General features: G+C 39.0%; 1 protein-coding gene across 2 annotated transcripts; it reads right to left on the bottom strand.

The window, feature by feature from the left end:
- Positions 1-226: 226 nt before the first annotated feature.
- On the bottom strand, positions 227-14,700 carry anxa3a (annexin A3a). 2 transcript variants are annotated; one of them, XM_034118544.1, is made up of 14 exons: positions 14,604-14,700; positions 13,682-13,713; positions 13,548-13,595; positions 13,348-13,435; positions 9,187-9,281; positions 8,474-8,587; positions 6,834-6,924; positions 5,662-5,741; positions 4,380-4,436; positions 3,546-3,639; positions 3,348-3,443; positions 3,123-3,181; positions 2,389-2,511; positions 227-942 (listed from the first exon to the last, which is right to left on the bottom strand). In XM_034118544.1, the coding sequence occupies exons 2-14, from the start codon at positions 13,694-13,696 to the stop codon at positions 883-885; spliced, it is 1,020 nt and encodes a 339-aa protein (XP_033974435.1). In that variant the 5' UTR covers positions 13,697-13,713; positions 14,604-14,700; the 3' UTR covers positions 227-882. The 2 variants fall into 2 exon arrangements, with proteins under 2 accessions (XP_033974435.1, XP_033974434.1); XM_034118543.1 differs by having other exon boundaries at positions 227-644.
- Between the last annotated feature and the right edge of the window lie 15 nt (positions 14,701-14,715).

Genomic DNA, 14,715 nt, shown 5'->3' with positions numbered 1-14,715 from the left:
AGATAAGAAACCTATATTTGTATTTATTTTAAAAGCAAATATTAAATTATTCCAAAATGTAAGACCCTTAAAATAATCTCTTTATTACAATAAATTGCCAATAAAGCACTACATTAACATTGTATGATGTGTTTTTACTGATGTATTTATCATTAAGTTGCATTTATGTTAATACATTTGCATGCATATCACAATTCAACAAATCACAGAAAACTCAAAGCCACTGTCCAAATTTCAATCAATTATTTATTTTTTTAATCCATTTACCAATACACTGAAGAATGTCATACAAAAAAAAATGGGCCTCCTGATGCAATTTACAGTTCGAATAACAACACGATGAACAACATTTTTTTTCCTTTTTCTATATTTGTAATCAACAATCTCCATAAGCTAAACAACTCGTCATTATTTGGTTTTGAGTAGAAATGTCCTTTTTCAATAAATAACGTTTTTAAGCTTCTGAGTAGAGCAGCTGTTTCCTCGAGCATTTCAAAAGACATGTGGATACTCTCGTCGACAAGGATGATAAAACTGACAGAAATGAAAATAAAGCCGTAGAGAGCAAAAGCCTCTCGATGTTAGTCATCATCTCCTCCGCACATTTTTAGCAGACTCTTTTCCCATTTCCCTCGGCAATCAGACTGAAACAGAACAGAATTTGATATTAAGACTTCAGTTGACATCTTCAAGTTCGAAATCAGAATTTTAAGATTTCTCATTAGATTATTAACTCTTTTTTTATAAGTATACAACATGTCTTTCAGTTGACAAAAAACAAGTTACAGGTTAGTAGTTTGAAGCTGAAAGTTTAGTATCTGAAGAGGATGTGAGTTCAAGAGGAAGCAGATTCTTCTTGTCCTCAGGTAGACCTCGTGTTAGTTAGTCCTCTCCTCCACAGATGGCCGTCACACACTCCCCAAGGCTGTCCGACAGATCTGACTGGAGGACACAGCAACACAGGCGAGGAGAAAAGAGTCTTCACAACACATTTACCCTCAGCGGTGGAATGTAACTAGGTACTTTAACTCAAGTATTATTTTTAGGCACTTCACTTGATCATTTCGATTTCATGCTGCATATTATTAATTAATTATAAATTAATATTGGGAAATATTGTTGTTTTTACCCTTTTATTTCTCTGCTTCAGTTCCCCTTGAGTACAAGATGACTCGTATTTCTACACTGTGGTACTTTGTATTTTACTGCAGTAAAAGATCATCATAGACATGGATGAGTACTTGCTCCACTAATGGTGATAAGCATGTTCTATCATTTAAAGAATGATGATTTGTAATAGTTTAATTGACTAAAACTAAGATGAGCATGGGAGGTATAATTGTTGAATGATGATTATAATTCATTTTAGAGTTATAAGGTGGTTATATTTCACACGGACATTGTGCGTTACAGCAGTAGCAACTTGCTAACTTACCCATAGTTTGGCTACATTTCTAATATTAGAGCTGTTCCCTACGGTGGCCGAGAGGTGCAACCGGTTACAACGGCCCCAAACACTTCCATTAGGAGAAACGCACTGCAGCTTTAAAAACGATGCAAATATAAAAAGACAAATTGGCCAAACGCATACCAATGAAGAAATATCTTCACCAACTTGACGAAACATGTGCAGCGTTTACTCAAAGGACTGCATATAAATGCTGAAACTAATGAAAACGTTTTAGGCCGTTGTAGCGCGTTTGCACCTGTTGACCACCGTAGTTCCACAAGTAAGAAAACTTTTTAAATCTTCTTTACTTTTGAAAAACAGCTAGATTCAGCAGTATATTGTACGTAGTCCTTTTACGCCCCTTTCTATATTCTGTTTTCAGATACCTTCAACAAACATTCACAAGCTAATGGAGCTGTTGTGTGTTGACCTAGGAGAGTGGGCCAAACAGCGTGGACATTTTCCTTTTAAAAAGGTCTGTAGTGTTTTAATAGTTGAAATGAGTAGCAAGCTTACTTAACCCTGGAAACTATTCTCACTTTTCAGCAAAACTGCAGTAGTCTCTAAAAATCATGGATGGTTAGTTTTTGAATCATCAAGTCCTGAGACCAAATCCAACCATGTAACCACAGGATGCAAAAATAAAAAAACACAACAGTCAGAAAACTCCCAACATTTAACATAAATCAGACGACATATACCTCACCAATAAGCATTTAAAGATTCCCAAAGTTAGTAACATGAGTTTTATGTCATATGGAGAATGCTCCTGTTACCCGCGGATTAGTCATTTTTAGTCTGTGTGTCTCATAGGACCTCTTGACTATTCAAACAAATACTTTAAAAAATCAATAGTGCTTATATACGTATATAGTTGAATTGATAGTCCTATAATTACTTCCCATTACAGTAAATCCTTGTATGTACAGTGACCTCACCTCAATGGCAGAGTGCAGAGAGTACTCGTAGAGTTTCTTGAACTCGGCTCTGATGTCCAGCATATCGATCTCAGAGCGGCCCACCATGATCCGGTTCAGAGTCGACTCGTCTGTTCCTCCACCCTGACAAAACACACGGAAAAAAACTATTTGATGAAATAACTACTGACTTTTCTGTCAATGTATAAAACAAGATCACTTCTAGTAGATTAGGAGGCCACTGCGGGGGTACGGGTAGAAGGCTGTGTACTAAATATTTTAGTGTGTATTGTATCGACTCTGAAAATATACTTAAAATGTTCAGTATTCATACTAAATTACGTTTTTTTTTAGGTGTTGTGCATGCTTAAGGTAATTGGAGAGTTGGAATACTATGATGATAAGTAAGCAGAGCACATTTATAGAATAAGTATGTAGAGTGTGTGGGAGAGAAACTCCCTCTGCGAACTTTGGAAAACCCCAAAAAGCATAAGAGGGCCTCTTTAAGTAGGAGAACAATTTAGGAATTTTAAAGATAGGAGATAATTTATTTTACATTTCTCACTGCTGAACAGCCAGTCAACAACTGGATTTAACTAAGCCAATGTGTAAGAGCCTTCCATTGGATAATGACTGCAGTGATTACCATGTTCCAGCAGGCACCAAGTTATCTAACCCTACTGTAGCTGATGCGGTGAGTAGCTTCTCTTTCCTTGGCCTCTGCTATACCCTTTTAATAAAAACTGTTTGTTCACCTTCATGCTCTCATACAGGCGCTCTGCAAAGAAGGCCGGTACGCTCTTCACACATTTCACTGGAGGAGTACAAAAGTTTAAAACAACAATGTGGTTAAAAGTTGATTTTATACAAAAGTAAAAAGCTATAAGAAAGAAGAAATGACTCCCATAAGAGACTATTGAAGATATCATTCTGTGAACACTTTCCACACATTGTGTACATATAACATGTAAAGCACACACCTATAGCCACCAGGAGTTCCTCCAGCTCCCCTGACATCTCTCCTTCGATGCTGTGCTGCAGAGTCTTTCCACTGATGTTCTTGTATTCAACAAGAGCTACACAAAAGAAAAAGTGTCAGTTTACAATTCCAATCTCAAATTGACCATTGAATGTGTTCTAGTGTAGATTAAACACAGTGTAAACTCAATGTGACCTACTTTGTCTCAGTTGAGGTATACTTCTGTGGCAGAGGATGTCAACAAATGTACTTTCATCCGTGCCCCACTTCTTCTCCCCAGCATCGTAAAGGGTCTGTGGACAGAATAGATTCAAGATATTAGAGGGGACATATTATGCTCAATTTCAGATTTGTATTTTGTGCCTCTACTGTGACATGTTTACATGCTTTAACGTTCAAAAAGTGCCTCTGCTGCAGCACCTCCTTTCTCAGCCTATCACGTACAATGTGTTGGAGCGCTAGCCAATAGAAGTGTGAGTATTACATCCCAAATGTTCTCTCCTGGGGTGTGCAGGAGCCTTGCAGACCATTTACATGCACAAACACCTACATAACACAAAGCAATGCAAGTGTAGCTTTTCACATTTAATTTAATTGTAATTTGTATTTTCCTGAGGCTACTAAACATTTATTGTTGTAATATTTCATGTGTGTAAGATTAAGAGGCTTTTTTATTTTTAAATCAAAGCTCACCTCTCGTTGTGCTGTTCTTGCGTGAGTGAGAGCGAAAGTAAGATGCACGGACACTTTACAGCTCCGTTAGTTTAAGTTTAGGTTTATGATACTATAGTTATAAAAGGACTGAAGAATACTTCCCTCCGTTTCAGATCATGCAGCCAACGAGGTATGTTGTTGTGTTTGTATTAATTGCACGTTTATCACTTTGCTTAAAGTCATCTCACATATGTTTTGTCATTTGTACAGTTTGTTTATGTGTAGTTTTCACTGGTGTGCTTCAAGGGAATTATAATCAGGGCACTTTACATGATATATTCCACTATTTAAACATGTTCAGACATGCTTCATACTGCACCTTGGCGTCTTCCTTTGCCTTATCTGCATCCACTGCAGTGTTGTCATCCCTCTTGCCCTGAAAAATAAACACAAAATATCATTTAAAAACCAACATTACGATACGATACGATACGATACGATATTACTTTATTTGTCAGATCAAGTCTGAAATTTGACTTGCGTCACAGCAGCTCCATGTCCAACATTAACAGACAAATATCCAGACAAAAATACATGAAACACAAACAAACATAACAGCCCAATCAGTGAGAGAAAAGCTGCTCAAAGAGCCTTCAGCGTGCATTTGATCTGGGATTCAGCTCTGTATTTACTGAGAGGATTGACTGATGCACAAAGGAGTGCTTCAGTCTGACTTTATTGAATCGTGGGACCCTGCAGCCCCTCTATACCTCTTATTTAAATGAAACACAAAGTGGAAAGTAAGGTGGCTTCACACTGTAGAAACTCCTGTCGTGCGTACAAGCCTTTTTCATATCCAACTGAACTGGTTTACTATCCCTTTACGTTTAGTCATTACGATGAATATGAAGATGACACATGTTTTGAATGGACTGATTGTTAAAAACCTGCACAGTTCACTCTCACTATTATAGTTCAGTCAGACAACTCACGTGTTTCTTTAACATGTTTATTAGAAGCAGCATATAGTTGAGTTTGGCGACTAGGCTCGGGCATCATCACTCCATAGATATACATAGCACGATGAGTGATGATTACATAACTAACCCGCCCGAGCACAGGTGGAAGCTGGGGTGGAAGCTGGGTGGTGGGGCAGGCAAGCAGCAGCGACGTGGAAGTAGCAGCAGCAATAGCAGCAGCAAGCAATGCATAGAGAGATCTGGCAGGTTAAATAGAGCGGCATATTAAGGAGACTCTGTTTGGTTGGTTGTAGAGTGGCAAGGGGCGTTATGTATGAATGCAGCATAAGTGCTCGAGTTGACTGCCTGAACTAGCTCGCAGGCTTCGCCCCATACACTGTATGTAACCTCTTTTTTTTCCTAATTTTCTTTTTAAACTACTATTTCAATTGTTTCTTTACTTGAAAGGAGGGGAATACATAAAAGGGGGAAGGACAATGTGATATGAAATCTTAAAATGTGACCAGATCCCTACACAAATAAAACATATTAAAAGAACTTGTTCACTTAATTTCGTGACTGAAGTTTGACTTTCTTTTCTCTCTGGTGCACCTATCCCTGCACTCTGTCCGGAATATCACCGGTCTTATGTAAGTAAAGATATATATCTGGACACAGTTTTCCTTTATCATGAAGACAAACCTCGGCCAGCAAGAGCAGCGCATTGGAAAAGTCTCCGGAAACTTCACTCTTCAGGTCAAGGGTCAACATCTTCTCGGTTTCTGTGGAGGGAAACAAACTCATGATAAAAAGCGGTGCAGTGATGATGATCTTTTTGTAGGCTAATCCGGAAACTAGCATTGCAAGGGCTCCTTCGACAAAATCCAATTATTTCACTAACTTGCAGAAAATCAGCTTTGCGGCCAACACAGATTTGTGATACTTAACACTTTTTGTTCAGCAGGATAATCTCCACATACAACACCACTTTGTGATTTTTGAAACGAAAATGCAAAAGGCAGAAATAAAAAGCTAAGCTAACGAACTACATCACGGTCGCGTGGCTGAGTATCACCACCACTGGGCTAAAGACGGAGTTGTGTTGACATTCACGAGTGGGCTATTTACGGATGTATTTTATGTCTAGACTTCGAGGGAAGTAGTAAAATGCTCTGTCTTTTCTGGGTTTTAGGACCACTCAAAAAACAAAATGTATCACAATACAAGAAATGTATACTCTTGAATAAGCTAGTCAGTCCAGTGTTTTAGATGGGCTGTCATTCACTCACATTAACTGGGGTTGCACTAGAATTGTCATTTTCCCTTAGGAAGGTTCCTAAAGTAGTGAAATGGACTATCCTTTACGAAATGAAAAGGACAAAATGCTGTTCCACATTATCTTGCAGCCGCCATTTAAAGTGACCATTCGGTCGTTCATGGAGACAACCGGTCAGGATCGACAAATGTGGATCATGCGAGTTACGTTTAAAAATATCTTGAATAATGGAGTAACATGTTTGTCATTGTTCTCAACGTTCATAAAGGCCATAAGAGACAACAGGATGATTGAGAATGCACAGGGTGAGGTATCTAAATGCGCTCCATCTACGGATAATTGTAGTTTCACCACAGCAGATGTACGTCCATAATATCCGTTAGTGCATCATAATTATGTCGCCCAGGGTAGGTGCAGTCAGATTATTTTGGCACCGCAGATATCTTTTCCTAAATACTGATGGCCTCTTCTTCAACTCTTTTCTCATCAACATGACGTTCAGTACTAGTTAAGGTGAATTGTTAAGGAAAAGACCAATGACCTGCTGATTTAACTGCAGCAAATATGTGGATAATCAAGAAGGCAGTAAATGGATTACCTTCCAGATAGACGTCAGAGAGAGCTTTGATTTGTTGGTTGGATCTGGAGGCAAATATTTCAATCAAGACGCTGTCCTTTGTCCCAGCTCCCTGCAACGTCACACATGAATTGAATGCCAATAACATTATCAACAACAATTATTAATGATAGTGGTAACCTGCATGAATACATTTTCAGCAGGGTACAAATATCTCCTATAAACAGACTAAAATAACTCTATTTGATCTATGCATATAATTCATAGTACATTCCATGTTTAAAATGTAACTTTAAATTAAATGGTGAAACCACTTTATTACAAATGGAGGGAGACATTAAAGAAGATAAGCAAGACTTAAAGGTGGGGTAGGTAATTTTGGAGAAACCAGCTCGAGTGCGCTAGAATATGAAAATACACAGCCGGAAAAAATCTGCCACTTCCTTACAGAGCCCCTCCTCCAACACACACGAACGCGCACATGACCAATGAGGGCACGAGATAAGTTTGTGCACAGATGGAAGGCTGACAGGCAGGTAGGCCATCCAGTTATTTTAGCCGGGCCGGCTAAAATTATTGGTCGTGCTTTTTACAGTATTACGGCTTCCACAGATGACATGTTTTTATGGATTTTTTGTCAAAGCACTTAATATATTCATTGCTATCGGGATGTTAAGAGCATTCCATGGAATATAACAAAAAGTGTATCTCAAGCCGGTTTCTCAAACTTACCTACCCTACCTTTAAGGATTGGCTTTAGCTAAGAATCAGGGTTCTTAACATAGTTACGTTTAAAAAAAACAAACCTATACAATGTATTATTCTCAGTTCTACTTGCAAACTCAATATAGGCGCTTTCACACCGCAGTACTTTTCCCACAAAGGTTCATCAGAACTTAGTTCATGAGAACTCTTTAGTTCTGATGAACTAAGTACAGATCGCGTTCACACCGGAATAAGTCCCTGGGGGAGGATTAGGCAAATGAAGCCGCTGACGTCACTTCTTCTTCTTCTGCTTTGGGTTTACTGGCAGGCCGCAAACAACTTCACGGCGTATACTGCCACCCGAAGTCCCCGGCCGGAAGTCCCCGGAGTTGGGGACTGGCTTCAGTAGAAGCTGCTGGGACTCCCAGCAGCTTCTACTGAAGCCTTCCGAGTAAATCGCCAGAACACCGACACCTCCTCATCTCCACCGCTCCCATGTTTTATTTTGTGTTGCTATAAATTAGTCTCTCTGCGTTTCTGTGCTGGGCTAATGCTAATGCTAATAATGCTAATGCGAGGATAATAAAATGGCGGCTTCACAAAACTTTTTGGGAGTTTTACGGGGCGTGGTTTGCATTCCGCCCAGCCAATCAGACATAGGAACCTTTTTCTCCCACGAAAGTACCTGCTCTCTAGCAGGGACGGAAAACTGACGGAAAAGGGGGTAAAAAGGTTCTCATTAACTCATTTTAGTTCCGGCTCTTTTTGGTGTGAACGCGACATTTCGGAACTATATCGGAACTAAAGTGGGAAAAGTACTGCGGTGTGAACGCGCCAAATGTACTCTAAATGTTTTTAGAATATACTTATTTCCTCATAGTAATACTTATTTTGTAAAGTTAAAAGTTAAAAAGAAACCCCTCAGAGAGAAAATTATAAATCTGACATGAACTGACTTCCATGGCCCGCATCACTTCATGGCAGTCGTACACTGCAGGCGGGGTGGCGAGCGCGACCAGCAGGTCCTCAAAGTCTCCGCTGGTGTCTCCTTTCAGGTCCTCCACTAGAGTCTGTGTCGTAAACACAACCTGTCACTTCTCAAACAGAAGCACACACACTTACAACCACACCCATGCAAATACACCCAGGCCTTTAGCCCACAGTCAGACTCATAACCAGATACAATTTTACATCAAAGAATGTGTCGCTGTGTATAAGAGCTCTGGTGGAAAGATGAACAGTAAATATCACCTCAGGTGTCAGGTTCACAGGACGTAATGAACCACATCTGGTAACATGCAACCTTTAGTTACACAATAGTATAATGCCAAAATGTTAAGTACCTTTTTTTAAATAAAATTGGTGTAAAGTAAATACAAAGACTCCTACTTCTGTAGTAATGCAACCCAATCCAGCTAAGCTAATAGTACAAATGGGTTTTAAATAAGATGAAAAAGGAGCTCATTGTGTGATGTCTGTGAGCACAGGGCTAGGTCCAGGCTTTTAATTATGATTCAGCATACATGACTCATTTATCATGAGACCAAGCTGCTTTTTAAACAAAGTACAAACTTTTTTCTGAGTTGTTTCGAAATGAACTATATAAAAATGATTCTTTAATTCACTCTGGATCTAAACATTTGAAGTTAAAACAGCAGCTATATCTTACTCTTCCAGTGGCTCCAAGGTAAGCTTCACAGATGAGCTGCCTCTGAGCGCTGCTTCGATGGGTCAAAATGTCAATTAAAACCTTGTCTTTGGTGCCTGGAACATAAAAAAAAAAGAAGAAACGTGAGGAGGGACATTCAATAAACATAACAAGTGTATTGATGTACATTTCCATGCAGTAAATAAAATAACCCGGAGTAATCTGCAGCTGTTATGAGCCATCATGACGCGCATGGTGTTTTTTTATATAATATAATGAAGCGTGAGCTGTGTGCTCGAGTCTTCCTGTCTGTCGGCTGAACTCTGCTGCTCCGCGATGAGGGTCTAGCTTCAGCAGCTACATTACTGCTGTTAGAACGGGCCTTTCAGGTGTTCAGAGCAGAGCTCCCTGTTGGAGCAGCAGAGCGTGATGTACACTGAAACGTTTTTCTGTCGCAATAATATTTAAAGGGCCCATGTCATGCTTTTCCGGTTATTACCCGTCCCCTTGTGTGTTATGAAGGTTTTTATGCATGTAAACGGTCTGCAAAGTCACAAACCCTCAAAGTACACCCTGTAGCGAGTAAAACTCTAACACAGAAAAGACCTGTCTATGCTGCCCCAGAACGCCTCGTTGGAGATTTCTCTTTTTCCATTGTTTACTCCCTGGGTACTGTGACGTGGGGATACCCAGAGGCCACACCCTCTGCCAGCATTTCACGAAACAAAGCTTCCCAAACCTTTCAGCGATTCATGACGGATATGTACAGCGTAGGGCACTGAAGAACGATGCTGTTTCTACTTTGTTTGGACCAGCGGGAGATTCGGGTACACAACCTGTAAGTATTCATTGTTGTTTGTGTATTTATGATGTTTAAAACAAACAAGGTATCTACCAAGACTGTTTAAATGGGTAAACGTTTTTCGGGCTACTACGTTGGGATCGCGGAGAAATGCTCTCCGCAGACCCATTCTCACAGCGTTATAAACCTTTTTCTTACTCAATATCAAGCCACACTTATTGTTTTTACTTCGGCTGTGACTGTTTGTGTGCTCAGGATGAGTTTAGCTTGTTCTCGCTGTATCGCCAACCCGGAAGCCTCTCTGCTGCTCGCAGCAGCTCGCAGCAACGAGCAGCAACGAGCCTCTCAACGTCCCGACCAATCAGAGCACACTGGGCTCACAGGGAGGGGGGGCAGGAGCTCCAACAAGCCGTTTAGGACAGAGAGTGAATACCGGTGAATACACATACTTTACAGAGATGCTGTATGAGAAACCAATGTGAGTTTGGAAAATTGCACAGTATAAATCTATTTTAGTATACCTCAACAATGGAATTATGATCAGTGGAAATGGCCATGACACGAGACCTTTAAGGAATCGTTGAGCTAGCTAACTAGCATACATTGTCACTATCTGCTAACGTTAGCTTTAGCTAAACGGAGGTGGCATAAGTAGGCTATAGATCTTGTACTTGAGTAAAAGTAGAAGTACTCAGATCTTGTACTTGAGTAAAAGTAGAAGTACTCAGATCTTGTACTTGAGTAAAAGTAGAAGTACTCAGATATCATAGCCGTGGGAACATGTTTCAAATGGGGGGTGCTGTGGGGATGACACCAGGGCTGGATCTGACCAATTTGCTGCCCTATAGGCAAGATTTTAGCTGGCAATGAAAAACCTCTACAAAAGACCAATATACTACAAACGTATTGACATGGTGGACAGCTTGTCTAAAAAGGCTTCAAATGCATTTAGTACTGTATGAACATGTTTGATTTGGGGGGTGGACGTCACATCCTCTAGGGGGGTCCGGGGTATGCCCCCCTGGGAAGATTTGTTTTAACATTTTAAAGTAAAATGCTTCAATCTGGTGCACTTTGAGCACCCAATTACTAGAGACCTGATCTAGTGGGTACAACTCTAAAACACCCATATGAAAAAGATCGGTTTTCATTTTAATAATCAAATAAGTATGTGAACATAACCAATAACCTACCATAGACAATAACAAATAATGTAACTTTTTTTATTTTTGTGGTTCATTTATATCTTTTATCATTTATGCCTTGGAAATATTTGTTTACATAAATTGTGACCAAACCGTTTGAGACCCAATAAATACGGCAAAGTACTTGGTGTGAACGCACTGAGATAACTTAGACTAAAGTGAACTATCTAAACCCTCAGAGTCCTTTACCTCACTGAGCTGTAGTTATCAGCCTCTCAGTCTGCAGGAGAGCTCTCCCTCCACATTATTGTAGAAACAGCTTCTTTTATCCGTTAGCGCAACAGAAGCCAACAACAAGCAGTATTAATCAGTGCATGAAGTAAAGTAAAAATAATCCATTAGAAGTCAAATCCTCATATATCATATCATTGTTTAAAACCTAAAAAGACCTCCTTACATAGATGTTCTTAGTAATTGGCTGTGGGAGTCCTAGCCTCCTGCTTTATGAAGAATAGGACGTGTATTGTAAACCTGAATATATATACACTATATTTAAAGTAATTCAGCCACTTCAGGGGACCATGGGACTCACATCAGTTAGCATCAGAAGTAAAAAGGCAAAAGCGTTTTAAAACTACCATTTATCAAAGTATTTTACTTAGAAAAGCTGCAGTGTGACCCACATACTTTAAGAGTCGTGTTTACAGAGTCAATGTTACCCAACCAACACAAGATCAAAGGTTCCTGTTGAGCTACACCTCCCTTTTTGGTCCCATCTGCCAAATATTGAAAAATAACCCAATAACCTACATAGATTTATTGTTTTATTCAGGGATGGTGAAACTTTAGAAGATCCAATACTGGACGAATACGTAGATTATATTTCCCACTCATGGATTTAGGCATCCATAGCCGTGGGAACATGTTTCAAATGGGGGGTACTGTGGGGATGACACCAGGGCTGGTTCTGACCAATTTGCTGCCCTATAGGCAAGATTTAAACACCCATATGAAAAAGATTGGTTTTCATTTTAATAATCAAATAAGTATGTGAACATAACCAATAACCTACCATAGCCAATAACAAATAAATGTAACTTTTTATTTTTGTTCTTCATTCATATCTTATTTTACCCAGTTAACATTTATTTATGCATATTTTTTAATCTCTCCAGTTTTAAACGATATTTTTGGTTTACTGTCCTATAGTATACATTGGAATGATTTCAAACCTGTTTTTATTTATCCTAATAATTATAAAGGAGTGCCTTGGAAATATGTGTTTACATAAATTGTGATCAAACTGTTTGAGACCCACTGAGATAACTCAGACTAAAGTGAACTATCTAAACCCTCAGAGTCCTTTACCTCACTGAGCTGTAGTTATCAGCCTCTCAGTCTGACAGGAGAGAGCTCTCCCTCCACATTGTGCTTCAGGAAAGCAAGTTCCCGTAAAGGCGAGTGGATTTATGGCTGGCAGTGAACCAACGATAAAAAGAACGGCTCTCACCAAGTACGACTCGGTTCCCGTTGTTCGTACCAAAGAGCCGGTCAAAAGAATCGGATCGTTCCAGAACGTAACATCACTAGCAGCTGGTTTGAATGACTTTGTATACTGCAGGGTAGCTTGTGAATTTACTCCAGGTGGAACTAAAGTCTGATTTAACACTTGATTATATTTCACATCATTCATCCAGATCTGTAAAGTAACTAAAGGTATTAAATACATGTAGTGGAGTAAAAGTACACCTTTTTTACCTCTGAACTGTAGAGGAGTAGAAGAACAAAGTAGCAAAACATTGAAATACTTAAGTAAAGTACAAGTATCTCAAAATTGTACCCAAGTATAGTACATAGTAATGCATTTTCTAAATGCTCAACAGTGCTGCCAAAATTATAAACTGACTGCTACACAATTAAAATAAATGCTTTTATATATATATTTCTATTACTGTATGTGACTCTTTGGCGTTTCTGTTATTATTAACACTGCTGCTTTAGTTGTTCTGACTGCTAAAATCCTCTGTTATTCCTCATTTTGCTGTGTGTGTGTGTGTGTGTGTGTGTGTGTGTGTGTGTGTGTGTGTGTGTGTGTGTGTGTGTGTGTGTGTGTGTGTGTGTGTGTGTGTGTGTGTGTGTGTGTGTGTGTGTGTGTGTGTGTGTGTGTGTGTGTGTGTGTGTGTGTGTGTGTGTGTGTGTGTGTGTGTGTGTGTGTGTGTGTATTTGTATTTGTACCAAGTCCTTCAATGGCCTTCCTCAGTGCCACAGTATCGTCTCCTGCATCAAAGTCTGCTTTGGGCTTGATGGTTCCTCTCTCTCCAGTCTGAAGAACAGACAGTTTGTATAATTGTTTTACATTTTCCATCATTTGTGCTGTGCAATCATAAATATCATTGTAAAGCTTGAAATCAGTGTAAAGTTTAGGTTGGACCTACTGTAGATTCGAACGAGGAAGGGGAATTCACAAGACTGTCCAAGTCATCCTGCAGAATGTTAATCAGTTAAGTATAAATGTAGGCAGTAGGCCTACAATCGGGTAAAACTTCACAAAATACATATTTTGACTTACCCATAAAGACGCCATGATAACGGGAAGTTACTCTGTGAAAAATATAAAATAATCATTCATAAACGTTCTATCTTGGCAAGCTCTAGCATAATTTTGGCTTATTCTCACCAAACTCCATTCATAAAAAACAGCACAAATTAAAAAGTGTTGATGATAGAAATAGTTAACAAATGCAATTTAAATGTGTTTACTGTATAATGTCTTACTAGGTAACCTTGCCATAGTGTGTGCAATGCATTGGAACATTTTTAGTTCAGTCAAGCAGTGTTTAGTGGTCTTGTTACTTTATATCTCATTCAACCTTTTATAATAGTCTGTTAGATTGCTTCCTGTGAAACTCGATAGCATGTCTTACGATAAAATATTACTTTATGTTAACTTTACTTATCACAATTATTTGACTACTGATTAATCTCAAGAGAAAACTCTACATTTTGAGAAAGAAAACAGAGATGAACTTTTAACTATTAAAAACCAGAGCATTGCTTTTGCTCTTATTTTTTTTAACCTGTGCTACTGCGACATATATTTGGAGATGTATTCACTAGTCTTCATCCATCCATTAAAATACTGTAATTGTGACCTCAGAGCAGTCTAGTATTTCTGTTTGCTGTGACATCCGTGAAGCTCTGCCAAAATCTGTCACAGGATAATGTTGACACATCCATGTTTAATCAGCTGGTGAATATGTTCATTTTACATCAAACTTTCAGAATCAGTACGATAAAAAGTTACACAGAAACAAATAACCTTTCGATCTTATTTCCAATGGAATTAACAGAAATTACCGTATACAAAATATCACATCGTTAGATCAAAGCACATGGTTTTGTTTCGTGATAAAAAGGAATTAAAACATATCATTTAAAAGAATAAACTTCAAGTATTAAAAAGCGATGTATAAGAAGAAAGGGTAGCTCACCTGGATTTGAGTTTTGAACTGGAAAAGTTTTTCTCCGCCACACCTGCTTTCTCCTTGCGGAACCTGAAATATCCACCTGAAGTCACCTGGCCACGCCCACTCTGTGCACACC

Source organism: Trematomus bernacchii, unplaced genomic scaffold (assembly GCF_902827165.1).
Source record: "Trematomus bernacchii unplaced genomic scaffold, fTreBer1.1, whole genome shotgun sequence".
Classification (NCBI taxonomy): domain Eukaryota; kingdom Metazoa; phylum Chordata; class Actinopteri; order Perciformes; family Nototheniidae; genus Trematomus; species Trematomus bernacchii.
Note: the sequence above shows the minus strand (reverse complement) of the source record. Positions and strands in the feature narration are given on the sequence as shown.

Bases quoted from the DNA above. Each gene is read 5' to 3' on its own strand.
- anxa3a (XM_034118543.1), bottom strand. The intron at 8,588-9,186 runs GTAAGATATAGC...TTTACGACACAG, and splicing joins ACCTTGGAGCCACTGGAAGA to ACTCTAGTGGAGGACCTGAA. The intron at 5,742-6,833 runs GTAATCCATTTA...TTCCCTCCACAG, and splicing joins CTCTGACGTCTATCTGGAAG to AAACCGAGAAGATGTTGACC.